General features: G+C 41.4%; 2 protein-coding genes across 2 annotated transcripts; one reads left to right on the forward strand and one right to left on the reverse strand.

Moving 5' to 3' along the window:
• Nucleotides 1-859: 859 nt before the first annotated feature.
• On the forward strand, nt 860-6070 carry tmlhe (trimethyllysine hydroxylase, epsilon). Its single transcript, XM_056443730.1, has 7 exons — nt 860-1086; nt 1170-1346; nt 2894-3173; nt 3324-3443; nt 3625-3861; nt 4176-4314; nt 4531-6070. Exons 1-7 carry the CDS (start codon nt 951-953, stop codon nt 4660-4662), a joined length of 1221 nt encoding a protein of 406 aa, XP_056299705.1. The 5' UTR covers nt 860-950; the 3' UTR covers nt 4663-6070.
• A 65-nt stretch (nt 6071-6135) lies between these two features.
• Nucleotides 6136-11505, reverse strand: LOC130212640 (V-set and immunoglobulin domain-containing protein 1-like). Its single transcript, XM_056443741.1, has 7 exons — nt 11386-11505; nt 11093-11256; nt 9956-10163; nt 7682-7837; nt 7455-7571; nt 7218-7362; nt 6136-7134 (listed from the first exon to the last, which is right to left on the reverse strand). Exons 1-7 carry the CDS (start codon nt 11426-11428, stop codon nt 7047-7049), a joined length of 921 nt encoding a protein of 306 aa, XP_056299716.1. The 5' UTR covers nt 11429-11505; the 3' UTR covers nt 6136-7046.
• Nucleotides 11506-16887: the final 5382 nt, after the last annotated feature.

Raw genomic sequence — 16887 nt, forward strand, 5'->3', positions numbered from 1 at the left:
ACTTAGCATTATTACATGTCATGTAAAACATTTTTAATCAATGATTTATTGTTAGGCACAACATTCTTTGTTTAACTGACACTTGATTAGACCAAGATAATAGTGCAGCTGTTCGTATGGAATCAACACCTCTCAACTTCAGTTTCATGAGTGAAACAAGAGCGCATAAGAAAGGAGGTGAAGTTGATATTTTATATAATGATTCTCTTCAATGCAAGCAGATGTCTTTTGGTGATTTTACTTAATTTTGAATATGTGTCCACTCGAGTTTTATTCCTTAACATTTACAGACCACCTTAATACTATTTAGAACATTCCTTAAAAAATTCAAAACAGTCAAAAAGCAAGAAATAGTATCAAAGTTGCAGTGCAGTAAAATAAATAAAATACAGTAGTTAGATGCAGAAAGTGGTTGATAGGCTATCCTTGAATTTTGTTCAATTAAAGGCAACAGCCTTTAGTTTTTTTCAAATCTCGAATCAAAACCCACACTTCTCAAATGAAAAACCTGACTTTTAAATCAATCAATCAAATGTAATATTATTTCAAACTAAGGCCTCCATAATTACCATAGGCTACAGTTGAGTTAACTCTCTTTCAACACACAGGCACGCACACATACGAGCGCGCCCGAGGCCATATACTTCCGGGAATGTAGGTCAGGGAGAGCACGCATGCGCCTTGGAGATTTTGGGGTTTCACTCTGGGCTTCCGCTTAGGTCCTACGTGTGAACCGAAATGGCAAGAGCTGACGATCCGGGGTTTAATCATTAATCTTGGCACGCAAACCCATCTTTAGAGAATCAATATTGAAGGGGTGGAGCGCTGGGGGAGAGGCGGGAAAGGGGGGGGGGGGAGTGGTGTGCTGGTGCTGCCTTCTCCGTAAAGAGGAAAGTTCTCATTTTAAGTTTGGGGTCAATTCCACTTGGCATCCCACCGCCGTGTTCACGATGTTGGGCGCGTGCAGTCGGATCCTCAGACGGGCTCAGCCTCGGCTGCTGCTTTCCTCCCCGTCCCAGCGACCACTGAGGCACCAGATGCAGACCCGCGCGGAGGCAACGTTTCAGTCACTGGAAGACTGTCTCGGTGAGTTTGATCAATATTGTGACACGTGCATAGTGTATTTGCGAGGCAACTCCCACAGTGTGACCCTTGTATGCAATCGCCAGTGCTCAACAACGGAGGGGCGACCATGCGCCTGAACTACTTGTGGCTGCGGGATCACTGCCGCTCCCCCTCTTCATACAACTCCCAGAGCAACCAGAGGAACCTGGACACCGGGAGTGTCGACCTCAACATCCGACCCGATCATACCACCGTGCAAGATGGCCATCTCATCCTCACGTGTAAGCAGTGTTGGGAGTAATTCCACTACTTTTAGCGGTAACGAGCATGTAACGAAGTCTTTTTTTAAATCAATTAACGCAGTTACAATTACTGAAATTTAAATGAGTTCGTTACTCGCGTTACTCTCTTTTGTGAAAAATGAACACTTGCAGACAAGAAGACAAGCTAGGCCTACTTTAGCTGCTTCTGATCCGACATCGCAGGACCTTGGTGGCGCAATGATATTGTAACGTCTCGGACGTTATGGCACTGATGACACGGAGACGGGACGACGTTATTAATCCTCACTTTATTGGGCATCCACCAACACAGTGTGTTTACATGATGCGGATTTACATGTTAGACAGCTGCTCCTCTCAGCTCAGCAGCTCGAACGTCAACAACAACGGTTCCCGTCAACCAACCTTAACTCCCGTTTTCCGACAGGTTAACCCCGCCTCCCCTCTACTCCGCCAATCACAGGCACGCCCCCTCGACCATCATGCACGGTGCCACACTGATTGACAGCCACTTCACAGGGTCGCTACAATATACACCAATCGAATCAATCAATGATCAATTAAATTAAAACTTTAGCTTTGATGAGAGTGAGGAGGATGCCTATGTCTCTGTTGAAAATGAAGTAGCTGATTACTTTAAATCAGGAGCCACAGGGATGGACGCTCTGAATCAGTTTCCCATAATAAAGAAAGTATCACTTAAATATAATGCAGCCACTCCATCCAGTGCCCCAGTGGAAAGACTCTTTAGCCTTGTGAACCTGATTCTCTCTCCAAAGAGGAATAGGCTCTCAGATCAAAAGTTTGAGAAGCTTCTCCTCTTGAGGTACGATAACTGGTTTGAGAGCTAGCAATGTTGTGGCTACTGGTCAGAGGTGACTGAGAGATGAGACTTGAGATGAGGCCTGTTGCCCTGTTGATTGCAATAAATAGGTCGAAAAAATATGTTTATTGTGTTTGACTGTTCAGTACTGTTCATCACATTAAAAAAGCAGACATAAAAGTAACTTAAAAGTTACTTTCCCTAGTAACTAATTACTTTTGATATACAGTAACTGGTAAAGTAATTAAATTACTTTTAAAAGAAGTAACTAGTAACTGTAACTAATTACAAATTGTCAGTAACTTGCCCAACACTGCGTGTAAGTAAGTCTGTTTTTAAGTGTGAATAAGCCTGTCATCGGAGCATATTGCCATTGTCTCGTGTCTTGAGATGTTCTTTTCTCACGCAAAAGGTAAGTGGACTCTTCACTCTGTGATGGGTGTGTTTAGTGCACATGCACTCAGTTAATCCTCATGCAGCTTTATTACATGCTCAGTAATCTTATATACTTGTTATGTGCTGCCGTACAAAGGTTATTCTTCCATTTGGGTTTATTTCTTCATAAAGTGTGATCATAACACATAAGCCGCTGTTAAAATGATTAGATGGTACATTTAACAAATAATTAACAAGGACAAGTCATAACAATGTCATAAAGAGGATTTTGAGCAATTTCCATTCACTGTACCTTATAACAATATATAGTCAAATTCATGTATCTCAGGGCCTGGAGGTCATGTGACAAAGTACAGCCTCAGCTGGCTTGCTGAGAACAGCTATGAAGGAACGAAGCAGAGCCCCGTCCAGCCATGCATCCCGTGGAACTCGGACATCTATAAAAATGCAAACCCCCCCTCCGCCAAATGGGACAAGTTCATGAGCAGCGACGATGAAGTCAAGAAGTTTCTTCATAACTATCTTCTGTATGGGATCGCTTTTGTCGATGATGTCCCCGCTACAGTCGAGGCCACAGAGACAGTGGCCAAGAGGGTCAGTCTTATCAGGTATGAAGGGCTGACTGTGAAACGTTATTCCCATGAGACCATATTCAACATCAGTGATTTACGCCAATATTCACAGGCAGCCCAGGAGATGTTCGTCCCCGTTCTCCTCTTCCTAATCCGCTTGTGTTGTTTGTGTTACTGATCCACAAGGGAGACTACGTACGGAAGAATGTGGTCTTTTACTTCCGATTTTTCCAGAGAAGACACTGCTTACAGCAAGCTGGCCCTGGACCGTCACACAGATACCGCCTACTTTCAGGAACCGTGTGGGTAGGTGCAGCAGGGATGAGCACACAGTGTGTGGGCTTTCTGATAGAAAGGAAGGGATTTTGTTTGAGAAGCTTTGAAACAGCCCAAAGACCTCAAGGCAACAGGTTTCATTCCATTGAGTGATTAAAAAAAAAAGAAGAAGAAGCTTTTTCTCGCTCAATAATGCTGGTTGCTGTTGCAGAATCCAGGTGTTCCACTGCCTGAAGCACGAGGGAACTGGGGGAAGGACGCTACTTGTAGATGGGTTCTACGCTGCTGAAAAAGTGCGCCAGCAGTCTCCTGAGAACTTCGAGCTGCTTACACGAGTGCCGATCCGGCACGAGTACATTGAAGCCTCTGACGACCACCGAAACCACATGACGGGCATCGGCCCTGTGCTCAACGTCTACCCTTGGAACAAGGAAATGTACCTGATCAGGTACGTCAGCACTTTGGTTTCATGCAATGTTACTCGTGTTTGTGCGGTAGTGAGTTAGAGAGGTAACGCTTTATATGTCTTGTTAATAAGTTATTAATGGCTTCCGTTGGGAAAATTATATTAATAAGGCAAACATGTCCTCACTAAAAGTTGGTTGAGACGCTTTATAGTTCCTCTGTAGTTTGGATAGTTAATTTCTTGTCTTTTTTTTTCTTCTCAAGAATATGTTGTAGTTATAAACTTTCGATAATGATACAATATAAAAAAAAAAAAGTGGAATCAAAAGCAAGATCATTTGTATTTTTTATCAACAGATACAACAACTATGACCGATCAGTGATAAACACCATACCCCATGACCTTGTTCAGCAATGGTACGTGGCACATCGAGAGCTGACGACAGAACTGAGGCGGCCAGAGAACGAGCTGTGGGTGAAACTGACTCCAGGGAAAGTAAGAAAGTTACACTCCGTGTGTGTGTGTGAGGGAGGTGGGGGTGGGGGTGGCGGGTGCATTCAGAAACGACCAAGACAGAAAGCAACACATTAGAAAAGCTCTCTAAATGTCCAATTCAACCATTGCTTTTTAGCTTCCGCACACTTGAAGGGATCCAGATGTTAGTGCAATTCAGTACGATCTAAGAATCATATCCTCTCTTTTCTTCGTGAGGTGATTTTCATCGACAACTGGCGTGTCCTGCATGGGAGGGAGTCTTTCACTGGCCTGAGGCTGCTCTGCGGATGCTACCTGACCAGAGACGACATCCTCAGCTCTGCACGCGGCTTCGGTCTGCAGGCCTGATCCAGGCTCTGTAGTCTGGTGCATACTTCTGTAACGCTTGCCAGACGTTACTGCACTCACTAATGTTTTTTTAATCTCCTTTGGGCTCTGTAGAGGCACCTCCCCTCACTGATATCAGTTCTGGATGGCATAGATTAGATTAGATTAGATATTCCTTTATTAGTCCCACAGTTGGGACATTTCAGGACACCCCAGCACGCTGCTGGCCTTCTCTAGCAGCTTGTTCAGCCTCTTCCTGTCAGCCGCTGCCATGCTGCTGCTCCAGAAGACCACTCCATAAAAAATAGCTGATGCCACCACAGAGTCAAAGAAGGTCTTCAGGAGTGCTCCCTGCACTCCAAAGGACCTCAGTCTCCTCAGCAGAAAGAGTCTGCTCTGTCCCTTTTTATAAAGTGCGTGTGCGTGGTCTGCCCAGTCCAGCTTGTTGTTCAGGTGAACACCCAGGTACTTATAAGATTTTACAATCTCGATGCCCCGTCCCTGGATGCTCACTGGTACCGGAGGAGAGCGTTTACCACGGCGGAAGTCCACCACCAGCTCCTTGGTTTTACTAGAGTTGATGTTTAGGTGGTTCTGCTGGCACCATTCCAAAAAGTCCTGGTTCAGTTCTCTATTCCCTGTCATCGTCGGCAGAGTTGAGGCTGGCGATTGCAGAGTCGTCAGAGAACTTTTGCAGGAAGACGTCAGAGTTGTGCTTGAAGTCCGAGGTGTAGATGGTGAAGAGGAATGGAGCCAGAACAGTTCCTTGTGGAGCCCCCGTGCTGCAGGAGACCCGGTCTGACTCATACGTGTCTGTATATGGGTAACAATGAAGTTCTGGGCGATATTAATCACCGGCTGCAGAGCGTTCCTGTCCTGGCTTCTGCACATGCCCTGACAGTTTTTAATGTTTCTAGTCATTATGCTTTCTATTAGTGCTATTGGTCCTCTGTGGAAGTTAACAGGAACCTGGCACAGGAATGTTGCCTTCCTAGAGCTAAGTAATGTATTCTAGAAATGTGTTTTTAATATTTGTTGAAATTCATATGCTCTCAATAAAAACTGCAGCGATAAGGTGCTGTGAAATACAGAGAAAGGCCCCTTTACACACGAGATTGACAAATGAATAATGTTTATGATGAACAAAGTACACTAGGCAAGAAAGAGTATGTACATCTCGGCTATTATTTCTTTGGTTTGGAATATTGAGTTAATTTCGTAAAACATTCAGCTTGGTAAGTAGCCATTTTATCAATTTGCCTAAATCCCTGTGAAGTAATGGTTGTCTTGCTCAGAGTGTATATTGTAAGTACACTTTACTGTTTTGAGTGTGTGTGTGTGCGCCACGACTCAATGACTCGGGAAACAATATTTTATTAAATCAGGATCTTTGGAAGTCATTACATAAAGTAGTCATACTTCACCCATAGCTGCTTGACAGTTTGTATTTTTTTTTTAAAGAAGAAAAGTCACACACAAGACGTAAGAACAAACTGCTCTTAATTGAAACTCTTTATTTCTCCCCCCTGCCATGCTGGTCCCAGATCCCAGGTTGTCCTTCCCACCAGACCCCCCTGTAGGGACATCCAGTCCCTACATGTACTGTTTCTTATAAACATCAATTCAACATTTGGACATCAATGTATCAACATACATTTATAACAAATACCACACTTCATTAACTGTTACAACACTTATTAAATGTAATTAATTGTCACACTTAAAAGTGTTACATCCAAAATTGGGAGCATTTATATTACCTCCCAACAGCGCTCAGCAGGGCAACAGTTGAGCTGGCGACTCTCAGCTTACAGTGCAAACAGCGTAAACACAGTTTACCTGGGAGGGGGGGACGATGCTTCATTGACTGTTGTCGTTGGTCAGGGCGGCGCTAATGGCTTTTACCTCTGTATATGAGCGCAGTGCAAAGCTTTGATTCCAACACACAGAGGAGTGATATGATGGAAAATAGTTAATGTTATAAAAGACTACATTTGAATGTAGGACTATCATTTGTTTTTGTTTTTAAACGTAATCATTTATTAATATATAAAAAAGTAATCATACTGATCATTTGCATAATGCAGATAAGTTCATTGTGGTATTTCATACAATAAATGTAAGTATTTGTTCTAATATTATGCAGCTAGTATGACTAACGCAGGGCTCTTCAATATGGTTTGATTGGCACACTGAAATGGTAAAGCAAACAATAGGACAGCAAAAGCACATTTAAAATATAAAAAACACACATGAAAGACATTTTCAAGATTGAGCAGAATAACTTCATGATTCAGCAAACGTGAATCAACATGGAAGTTTAAACATCAACGTGAGCTTTGTCCTATTGATTAAATGTGAGGAACACCCTGTACAGCCTGTTGTTCAGAAGAGTGACGTTGCTTTTAGGCTTGTGGCTCATCTCCCTCATGGAGGTTGCTCGCTGGGGTTGCCACGGTAACGTGATCTGAGCCTTGCTGAAGTGCGCTCCTCCTGGTGGCAGAGAGGTGGCATCACACACATGTAGTAGGAAACATGGAGAAATGCAATGACATCCCAAGAACCTACGATCTTACTTCATCTCATTGGCCTCTGATTGTTTGACTTGGTTGTATTTGTGCTTCTTCAGAGTGTGAGCGATGAACCACACAACCAGAATAATAAGCACACACCCCAGCAGTGAGCCGATCACTGCACCTGCAATCACTCCATCGCCCACATCTACACAAACATACGTAGATGAAGCATCTTAGTATTTGTGATGATGGAAATATTTCTGTCCATATCCTCAAAAGCTAAAACTGTGAACGTACCAGGAGTCAACTCGATGATGCAATTGGAAAATCCCACCGCATTTGTAGCGTTGCACTGGTACTCCCCAAACTCAAACTGGGATATGTTCCTGAATTCCAGTATTCCCGTTTCGGTTGCTGAAAAAACAGGGGCACACTTGGGCACATTGTAACACAAACACACACACAAACACACATACACGCATGTACACACACACACACACACACACACACACACACATACTGACCTCTTCCCAGTACAGGCCTCCTTGTCTTGGTTTGATCCAGTCTGATCCAGGTGTATTTCGGGGTCGGGCTGCCACGCTCACTGTGACAAGTCAGAGTGACCCGGTGACCCGATTCCACATCACCGTGGACGGAGCAATAAGGACCACTCGGCTTCTCTGACAGGGGACAAAAAGGATGTGTGAGTCAGGTAGGTGACTTTTTATTTCGTGACTCTACCTGGGATTATAACGAAGTTCATCTTCAATCAGTAGAAAGTATTGATGTTCAATAACATCATACTATTTCAGAAAGAGCTTCAGCCTGAATTGATCTTGAGTGTTTTGGTAATACAAATCGTGTCCTCCACAAATTGGTATTACATTGTTAAACCTTTCTCTTTTTCTCTCTTTTTTATGATACATTTAGATAATATTACCTCTTCCGGCCTCTAAGAATTATTTAAATGAAATAAATCAGTTAAAAGGGGAAATCAGTCTTGCTAACGACTCTTAGACATCTGAAAAGGCCAAAATGGTGTTCAACTATGCATTGCACCGTATAAACACATTATTTAAAGTATTAATCTGGAAATTGACCAGTAACTTTGATTTTCTTGTGGATTGGCTTATTCTGTATATTTATCACTGGATATCATATTTATCACAGTCCAACAGACGAAATAAAAAAAGTGTTTAATGTTGCCAGCTGCTCTTTATCTCAGTTTATTTATCCAGAATGGTTGGATTCTGGAGAAAATATGAAGTGTATAAATCTGTGTGTGACAGATTTTTGTTTGTTCAAATGACAAATCCTTTGCTTATTTATTAATCAAACATTGCGTCATTAGTCATCACGAGGCAGGATATGATGTTGGGAGTGGCCTTCCAACTACCAAACTCAGACTGAATCCCCACGATGCCCACCTATTAATCATTAGGTTATTAGTGGATTGAAATGACATAACTTTAATTTTTTTCTCACAATAAGGGTAAAGCTCACAGACTTATTTGTAATTCAGGATAAAATACTCCCTATCTTTTCAGTATTAGCATAATTCTATGTCACAGTAATTGATGATGCAAATGTCTGATGATCTGGTGATAATCAGCATGAGATTATTCACAAATATTCACACAGCGCTTAAGTAGGAATCACATCCGGAAACTAAACATTTTCATAAATGTTATGAAATTCAACATGTGTGTTTTGCATACAGCGGCTGCATGTATATATATATATATATATATATATATATATATATATATATATATATATATATATATACTCTGTATGCAGTACAAGGGTGCAGTCACAGTCACACTCTAATTTCCAACACTGACAATGAGAAGACTGCTGCAGTAACCATGGAAACTACTGAGGATACTGAGGACTGCGAGGTTGTCCCTGGTAACTCACTGAATGAGAGGATTCAAACTGAATATAATTCTCTAATCACACTTTTCAGGGCCACTGTTTTAATAGATGTGTTAATGTCACAACACTGACAACAGATACAGCGATTTCAGCATTAAAATAGTTCAAAGTATTCTTGCTTCCTTCAGTAGTTCACACTCGGGTTTTGTGTGAGAATACTGAGGTGAATTTGAAAGAGTAGCTCACTCAGACATGAAGCCTTACTTTTACATGAAAAATATTGAGAAAGCCAAAAAGAAGAAGACAAATGAGGAAGCAAAAGGATTACTCTGGAATTACGGAATTAAAATACAATTGCCAATTTGAATCAAACACAAAGCATAAGTGTCAGTTAAGAAACCGATGGTGCGCTTAGGCTGTGCCATTTCAGGTAACCCCGCCCTTATGAGCAGCAGAATAATGGCATTAACACCAGCATGAGGATCAGATTAGGGCTGGTTCGGGTTCTTTTCTCTCTTTTAACAGCACCAACACCTCATGCTGTCGAATATCGGGTCCAGGTGTGAACACTGGTATGAAAGCAGAACATCATAACACCATGTCAGCACAAAAATCATCAGCTACTTCTGCATTCGGTCATAATGCAAATATTAAGCTGATAATGCTCACGGGTGTGGTCGAGTGGTATGAAGTCTCTACGCACCTATTGCACACTTCCTTAGGCTGTATGGATGTGTACAGATGTGTGCTTTCTTACTCTTACTTAATCAGTTACGTGACTACTTTTTATTCTACTTGAAGTAAAAACTCACAGTCTTTAAGTATATATCCAATCTGTAAAGCTCCTCACCAGCAAACGTTTCATTTTACACCCACAAGGGTTAAAGCTGTTTTTTTCTTCTCATACTGATAATACTTACCAAGAACATTCACATTTATATTAACCTCAGACTTTCCGTCCACATCAGGAAAGTTGTGAACCTGACAAGTGTAGACTCCGGCATCTGATGGTTGCATGTTGCGTATTGATATTGAGGTGTTTTTGGTCGTGCCGGGAGAATATGGAGGCTGAACCCGGCCCTCATAAGAACTTGGGATGACATCCTTTCCTGCTTGAGAGTAATACACCTAAAAGGCGATGGCGACACGTTAGACACGATAAAGACACAAATGTTTCTGTTAACTGTCACTGTGATACTGTGACACATTTTCTTCAGTCTCAGCCTTCTAAATTGCAAGGTACCAAGTGTACTATGAAGATAGATTTGTGTCTTTATTGCTCTCAAACCTTTTTTTTGTTTGCGTAATATAGACACAAATCTACCATCATAGTGTACTATTTCACCTTTAGTTGTTTGAAACTGAACATTAGTATTTTTGTCTCTTATCAGAAAAAAAGAGTATGAAAAAGTAGAAATAAGATCCACATGGCCTAAATGAATGACCTTCAGTGTATTTACGTCCAGTGGACTGTACCATTGTATTACAAAAAGTAGCTGCAGTTAATTTGAAATCAGTGGTTCTGTTAAGTAAATTTGTTCTGGGTTTTGTTTCTATTAAATCTGCTTGTGTCTGATTTGGCAATCACAGGCTTTGTTGTCTCATCGAGGTGTGTCTCCTGGCAGTTCGTCAAAAACACGCGGGATACCAACAAAAGGGCGCTAACCCGTGCACACGCTGTGAATGCTCAAGCTTTGGGATGAAGGTAATTCAAAACACAAACCGACTGAACCTTTGCATATCTCCCAAAATGTCGAGTTATTTCATTTGTGCCCACTCCAGTGCCCATCCAAAATATCAGATTTTTTCCTTGCTTTAGCAAATGGAAAAACAAGTGCAGTACTTAAACAAACACTGGGAGTGACTGGACTGAAACTCAACGAAGGGAAGCTTTTGTGTTTGATTAATCTCCTTTTGAAATAGTCTGCTAGTCCTTTTTACCAATGAAATAAGTCACTAAACCTAATGTTACAGTACAGAGCGTCCCGGTGGGTAATGCAGCACATTTCCATCACAATTGGTGCAAAGCACTGAACCGAGCAGCAGTGGGCCTCTACCTGCTGTGGCGTCATGGAGGAATGTGAAAAAAAGTCCCACTGGGTGGTGAGGCCTGTGGTGGTCTCGTCGGTAGACTTGAAGATACATTGTAGCAGGGCAGTCCCACCAATTGTAACGTTGACGTATTTCTGCGGAGTACTGACCGTGATCAGTTCAACACATCCTAGAAAACAACGAGTTGAATCCAAAATCAGACATCACTGAAACCCCCGTGCAATACAAACCTACACATGCAGATGCTCCTGTAAACACAGAATTACATGAGGAAGAAGAAAGGGGTTAAGATACTCACCTATCACGCTAATAAGCACCAACGAGCGCAGTGTGGGGCACATCTTCACACAATGCTGGAGTACACTCACAGAACTGAACTTCCTGCACCCTCCAACACCGACTGGCTTTTACCGAGCATGTTGATAACACGATGTTTGCATATTGATGTTTGCCAGACTGGGTGTGTGCACTCTGCTGTATTTCAAATTTAGCCGTTAATATTTTTCTGGGTGGGGGCAACTGGAAACACCTTCCCCCTGTTCATACATTTATTAGTAACTCGCTGGCAATTGTTAATTAGAGTAAATAACGTGATGGTGTTTTCTTCGTCAGTGCAGCCTGTTGTTTGTGTTGGAGGTTGTTGACTTCACGAGGCAGGGTTAGGACCACAGTGTGCTGCCGCACCGATGGTTAATTAATTTTTCAGTACTTTGGCAGTAGTTTCACTCCAGCTCATCACTCCATCCTCCTCGTCTTGTAAGTCATTCTGGGTCAGGGCTCCTGGAGAAGGAATTAATGTAATTTAATCTCCACCTGGCCTTTATCGCTGGCCTCCAGGAAGTGTAAGCCACAGCACTGCTTATCATTGGGGAGTTCACTCCCTGGCGCTGCCTACTTAATAAAGGCAGTTTCACCTTTGTCGTTTTCGCTCAACACAGCGTGGAGCACAATTGCTGACGGAGAGAGACAGTGAATCACACATGATTAATTGTCTATAATTACCAGAAGCTGACATAAGATCAGGGATGACTGGAGGGGTGAGGGAGGGGCGGCGAATCGGGTGGGATAGTGGATGGAGGCATGTGGAGCTTATTACCGTTGAGACATTAACGTGATCAGATGGGAAGTGAGACGATCTCGGTGTCTCAGGACCTTGTCTGGAGAAAACAACATGTGTTGACAGCTGTGTCGGGGCAGAACTGTACTGTGTCAGAACAAGGGGAAGTCTTTAAATACATTGAATCAACAGGATGACTCATGAGCAACTGCTCAGGATCCCAGACAAAGAAACATGTGTGCATAGTTGCCAGCGTGAGCAAATAAGTGATAAGAGGGTGAATGAAAGTCAAGTGGGGAAACCAAAAAGAATAAATAAAAACAAACAAAATGCTGATTATTCATTCTGACTTTGGTTCAATAAATGCTCCACCTCACACTTCTGATCTTGGCACAGTGTATTGATATATATCCATGTCAGTGCATATCAGATTGTTAAATTCTGTATGTCCTGCGTGCATGGTTTGATATTCATGTGCCACTTGTTCCTCTTTGTTGTGTATATATTTTCTTGCACATGACATTGTAAAATCTCACCAAAGCAGAAAGTAATCATATTAAAACTTAAGTGTAGCAGGTAATCGGCCATACACATAAAAGTATGAAGTTTGGAACTTTGACTTGCTAAAGGAAAAGCATCAACCAAGTATTCAAATTATTTTACAGGGCAGTATCTATCTATCTATCCAACTATCCATCTATCTATCTATCTGTATATATCTATCTTAATAACATTCCAGTCACATTCATAGTTATTATTGCAATTACTAATTTGAATGTGAGTGGCGATGACGCACAAGCCCAGAGAGCTGTCTCACACACTGAAATGAAGGTTTCTGAGCCTGGAACTGTGTCCTACACAAACCTCCAGCAAGATTCAGTGCAATACCTCCACACACACTTATTCATCCGCCCACCACAGCCAGTGTTTCCCCATCAGTAGACTGGGAGGTGGTGTGAACCAGAGCTTTGGCTCAGAAGGAGCGAGTGTTCTCTTTTCCTTTTTGCCAGACCTGTCTGAATGTAGTGTTTATGTTACAACAACAACAACAACAACAACAACAACAACAACAACATGCAATCAAATATGTATCAGTTGAACATTGTAGCAATGTTTTTATTTCCAGTGGATTTGGTAGCAGTTTGATGTGGCTGAGAGACTGTTACTATGGTTGCTGGAAGAAAGGCTGGGATGCAGTTCAGAGGTTGGCCAGCAGATGACAGGCCAGGCTGTTGCACGTTGTGTGTGCGTGTGCGTGTGCGTGTGCGTGTGTGTGTGTGTGTGTGTGTGTGTGAGTGTGTGTGTGCGTGTGTGTTGTAGGTTGCTGACGCTGATGGCAACAGAGCCAAGAGTGCCACACACTGGCACGCTCTCCTGCTCTCAACAGCCTTGTAGAGAGCATTTATGTACACACACATATATATATATATATATATATATATATATATATATATATATGTATGAATATATTTATATACAATATATATTCATATATATGTATACTATATATATATTTATGGATACATTTATATACAATATATATATATATGTATATATATATATATTGATGGATACATTTATATACAGCACAGATTTTAGAGGCTACATCTCCTGATTATGTTGTCATCTCTGAAATACAGTCTGTTATTGGTAAAGGTGACCTGTCACGAGCATGTCAGAGGAAGAGAGCATGAAAAACAAAGGGCAGAGGACGGGAGAAAGTTTACATCAGCAAACAGTCTAATTGACGTCAGTGTTGGCTTCAAGTTATAACTTTCATAAAGTGCCGGCAGTAAAAAAAGGTTGAGCACATAGTTGACCCTTTTGGCAAAAATAAGAAGTACGCTTTCCTAAAACACATTATGTCCCCATATCCACACTGTCTAATGGCTTTTTCGATCATCTAAAATCTGTCCTTTGGTGACTGACTTCAATCCAGGGGAAATGCCAAAATAAATTGAGAAGCAGATTTGCCAGAAAAGTAGAATTGTATGTGTTTGACTTGTGATCTCATCCCTATTTATGTAACATATTTTACTTGCAAGAGGCTGCTTGTGTTTTACACTCAGCATACCAAACTAATGTTTTAAGTGATTCTTACGTGCTTTCTAAATGTATAATATAAAATACCGGAGAGATTTTAGTGTTTTAAAATTAGATCATGTGCGCTGATTGATATTCATGAAATAATGCAAATGTGGAAGGGCAATGACAGGCTAAAAAAAAGCCATGCAGTGTCAATTACAATTAATTGTGAAAATTGACTTTGACAACGATGGCATGTGCACCTCCCCACATTCATCACACAATGTGCAGTGTTTGCTTCTTCTTTGGCACATATGTGCAACTATAATCTCACCCCTTTCTCCTCCACCATCCCCACCACCCTATACCGCTATACCCTCGGATGTTCTAAATGATGCCCCCTGAGGGGGGGGGGGGGGGATTTAGTGGTTCAGCCGTGGTCACAATGCATAAAAGAGATGTGTCTTAATATTTTATTAGACACATTATGTTTCCAGCCGTCTTCATCTCTACACTCTCTTTTCAATCCCCAAACAAGAACTCCATGGCAACACAGATGAACATCCTGTAAAAGGAAAGTAGATGGACACGCCGCGCTACAGGAGATGCTTGACATTTTGTCATGTCAAAGACTCTCACAGATTTAACTAAATAACGCTGATTTTAGTGGAAGTTATCTACCCAGCCAATCAGGAAAATCAGTTCCAGTAATCCCTTGGAAACTGTACATCCTGTCCCTGAGTGAGTAGCACCACCGTGTCCCAGTCTACATTCACGTGTGACGTTTTGTTGGAAATACTGGATTCATTTTAAATATTGCACAGTTCTAGCAATCACCTCTGTAACACCAACAGCTCAGCACCGTTGACCATTTTTTATACCCTCTAAATACTCAAAATATTCCATAAAGACTGCAGATCAACCTTAATGCATTGGTTATAATCAGTTGAAGACTATTTACTTAAAACACATACGTGGCATAAAGTGTGAGCATCAGCCACGCATTTCTTTCTGTCTTCTTTCAAAGCATTCACTGCTTTTTGACCACTTTCCAGTTTTTTTTACACCCACAGTGGAACAGACAAAAATTCCTGACCCATGTTAATGCACCCTTTCAATATTTTATGTTTTTATATGGAGTGCTGACAATAGAACACAGAAATGGAAGTAGCGCATTTTTCCGCACTATTTCCATCTCCTCAACAGAACTATGCACTCTGATGCAGAAAGAGAAAGATTGCAGCGAATTCAGTAAGAATCCACATCTTTAATTCCATGTATGTGGATTTATATATGGAATTAAAGCTGATTCTGATCTTTAATCTACACTCAACATACATGTTGAAATGAAGCAGCAGGAGTATCAGCAGGAGTATTCACACTTACTTGTTTTGTTGAGCTGATTTACTGCCCATACTGAGTTGTACAGGGTATAATTTGATCTTGATTTAATATAGGTTGATCTCTGTACATCCTCTCACGTTGGACATATCATTTATATTTGCTCCTCTCAAGGTGAACTCACTTAGCGATGTAATCAACTGTCAAAGGGCTCGGTGGAGGCAACTGAGAAGAAATGAAAATAAATCAATTAGGTGAGACAAACCTGTGCACTAAACCTGGCCTGTATCTGACAAAGGACATGCCAGGAGAGGATCATTACACAGGTCACAGTTAGAGGAGGCGAAGCATGATGGATTACAGTGCACAGCAACAACAACAGAAGAGCTTAGTACCGTAATACTGTGTGCCCCCGTGAAAGTTTGGGCCAATAGATCTTCAGCCACTTTGGCATATGCGAAACTCTCAAACCACAGAAGTCAATCTATCTCACCTCTGTTTAAAAGCGGTGCAGCGTAGGTTTCAGACGGTGCAATTGATTCATCTGCAACTCCATCACTGCGTCTCTGATGGGGTGTTGTTGCAGTAAACCCATATTTCAAACAGGAGGCTTCGCCACCACTTTGTATTACCTGCTCATATATTAGTGCCATTGATTCTGTCTTTACGGTCCTAGTTATCTATTGGGGAGTTCATTAATTTCTTGGAATCAATATTTGACCTCTGTCCTCAAATCATTCTGGTATTGACATATTTATCCAAAGAGTAATTGTTTTTACGGATCAGATGTTTGACAATGAAGACACTGAGAAAACAGACGTAACATGCAAAACACTAAATACATATCATAGCAAACTATACGCTTCATATTTCTTGAATTAAGCATTCAGTACTGCTTAAAAATCCAATTTAAATTAGATAAATAATTCTAAAATGGATGAAACATCATGATTCTGACTAAAGGATGTATCAATCTTTAAACCTTTTGTGTTAAGTACAGTTGTAATACTTTGTACTGAACATGACATTTGGAGAATGATTCTCTCCTCTCTGACTGTGGTGCCGCATGCCTTTTCTTGCGTCTGTGCATTATTGATAGTAAAACAGCTATGTCTCAAAAAAGAACTGATATGGAGCAGAAAAAAGCAGAACTAGAGAAAACCAAGAGCGAGGTAGGCTGTCACTATTATCTTAATGGCTATTTTGCATGTTTTAGGTTAGGCCTACATCTGCTATCCAGCTTGGTATCTTAACCAAAACATTGTCTTTTCTTCTTCTTTACTTCTAATTTTTTTTTAAACAGTGGCCCTTTGTGCCTGTGACACATTGACAGCTTGTTTAAACCTCTCTTTAAACATCTTAAAATATTTTCAAATG

The sequence above is a fragment of the Pseudoliparis swirei genome, chromosome 3 (assembly GCF_029220125.1).
Source record: "Pseudoliparis swirei isolate HS2019 ecotype Mariana Trench chromosome 3, NWPU_hadal_v1, whole genome shotgun sequence".
Lineage (NCBI taxonomy): Eukaryota > Metazoa > Chordata > Actinopteri > Perciformes > Liparidae > Pseudoliparis > Pseudoliparis swirei.

What these genes read in the sequence shown, in the direction of transcription:
- tmlhe (XM_056443730.1), top strand. Translation starts at nt 951, where the DNA reads ATGTTGGGCGCGTGCAGTCGGATCCTCAGACGGGCTCAGCCTCGGCTG. An exon ending in TACTTTCAGGAACCGTGTGG is followed by an intron (nt 3,444 to 3,624) that starts GTAGGTGCAGCA and finishes TTGCTGTTGCAG; the next exon opens with AATCCAGGTGTTCCACTGCC. An exon ending in TGAAACTGACTCCAGGGAAA is followed by an intron (nt 4,315 to 4,530) that starts GTAAGAAAGTTA and finishes TTTCTTCGTGAG; the next exon opens with GTGATTTTCATCGACAACTG.
- LOC130212640 (XM_056443741.1), bottom strand. Translation starts at nt 11,428, where the DNA reads ATGTGCCCCACACTGCGCTCGTTGGTGCTTATTAGCGTGATAG. An exon ending in GAGGCCTGTACTGGGAAGAG is followed by an intron (nt 7,572 to 7,681) that starts GTCAGTATGTGT and finishes CTGTTTTTTCAG; the next exon opens with CAACCGAAACGGGAATACTG. An exon ending in CATCATCGAGTTGACTCCTG is followed by an intron (nt 7,363 to 7,454) that starts GTACGTTCACAG and finishes ATGTTTGTGTAG; the next exon opens with ATGTGGGCGATGGAGTGATT.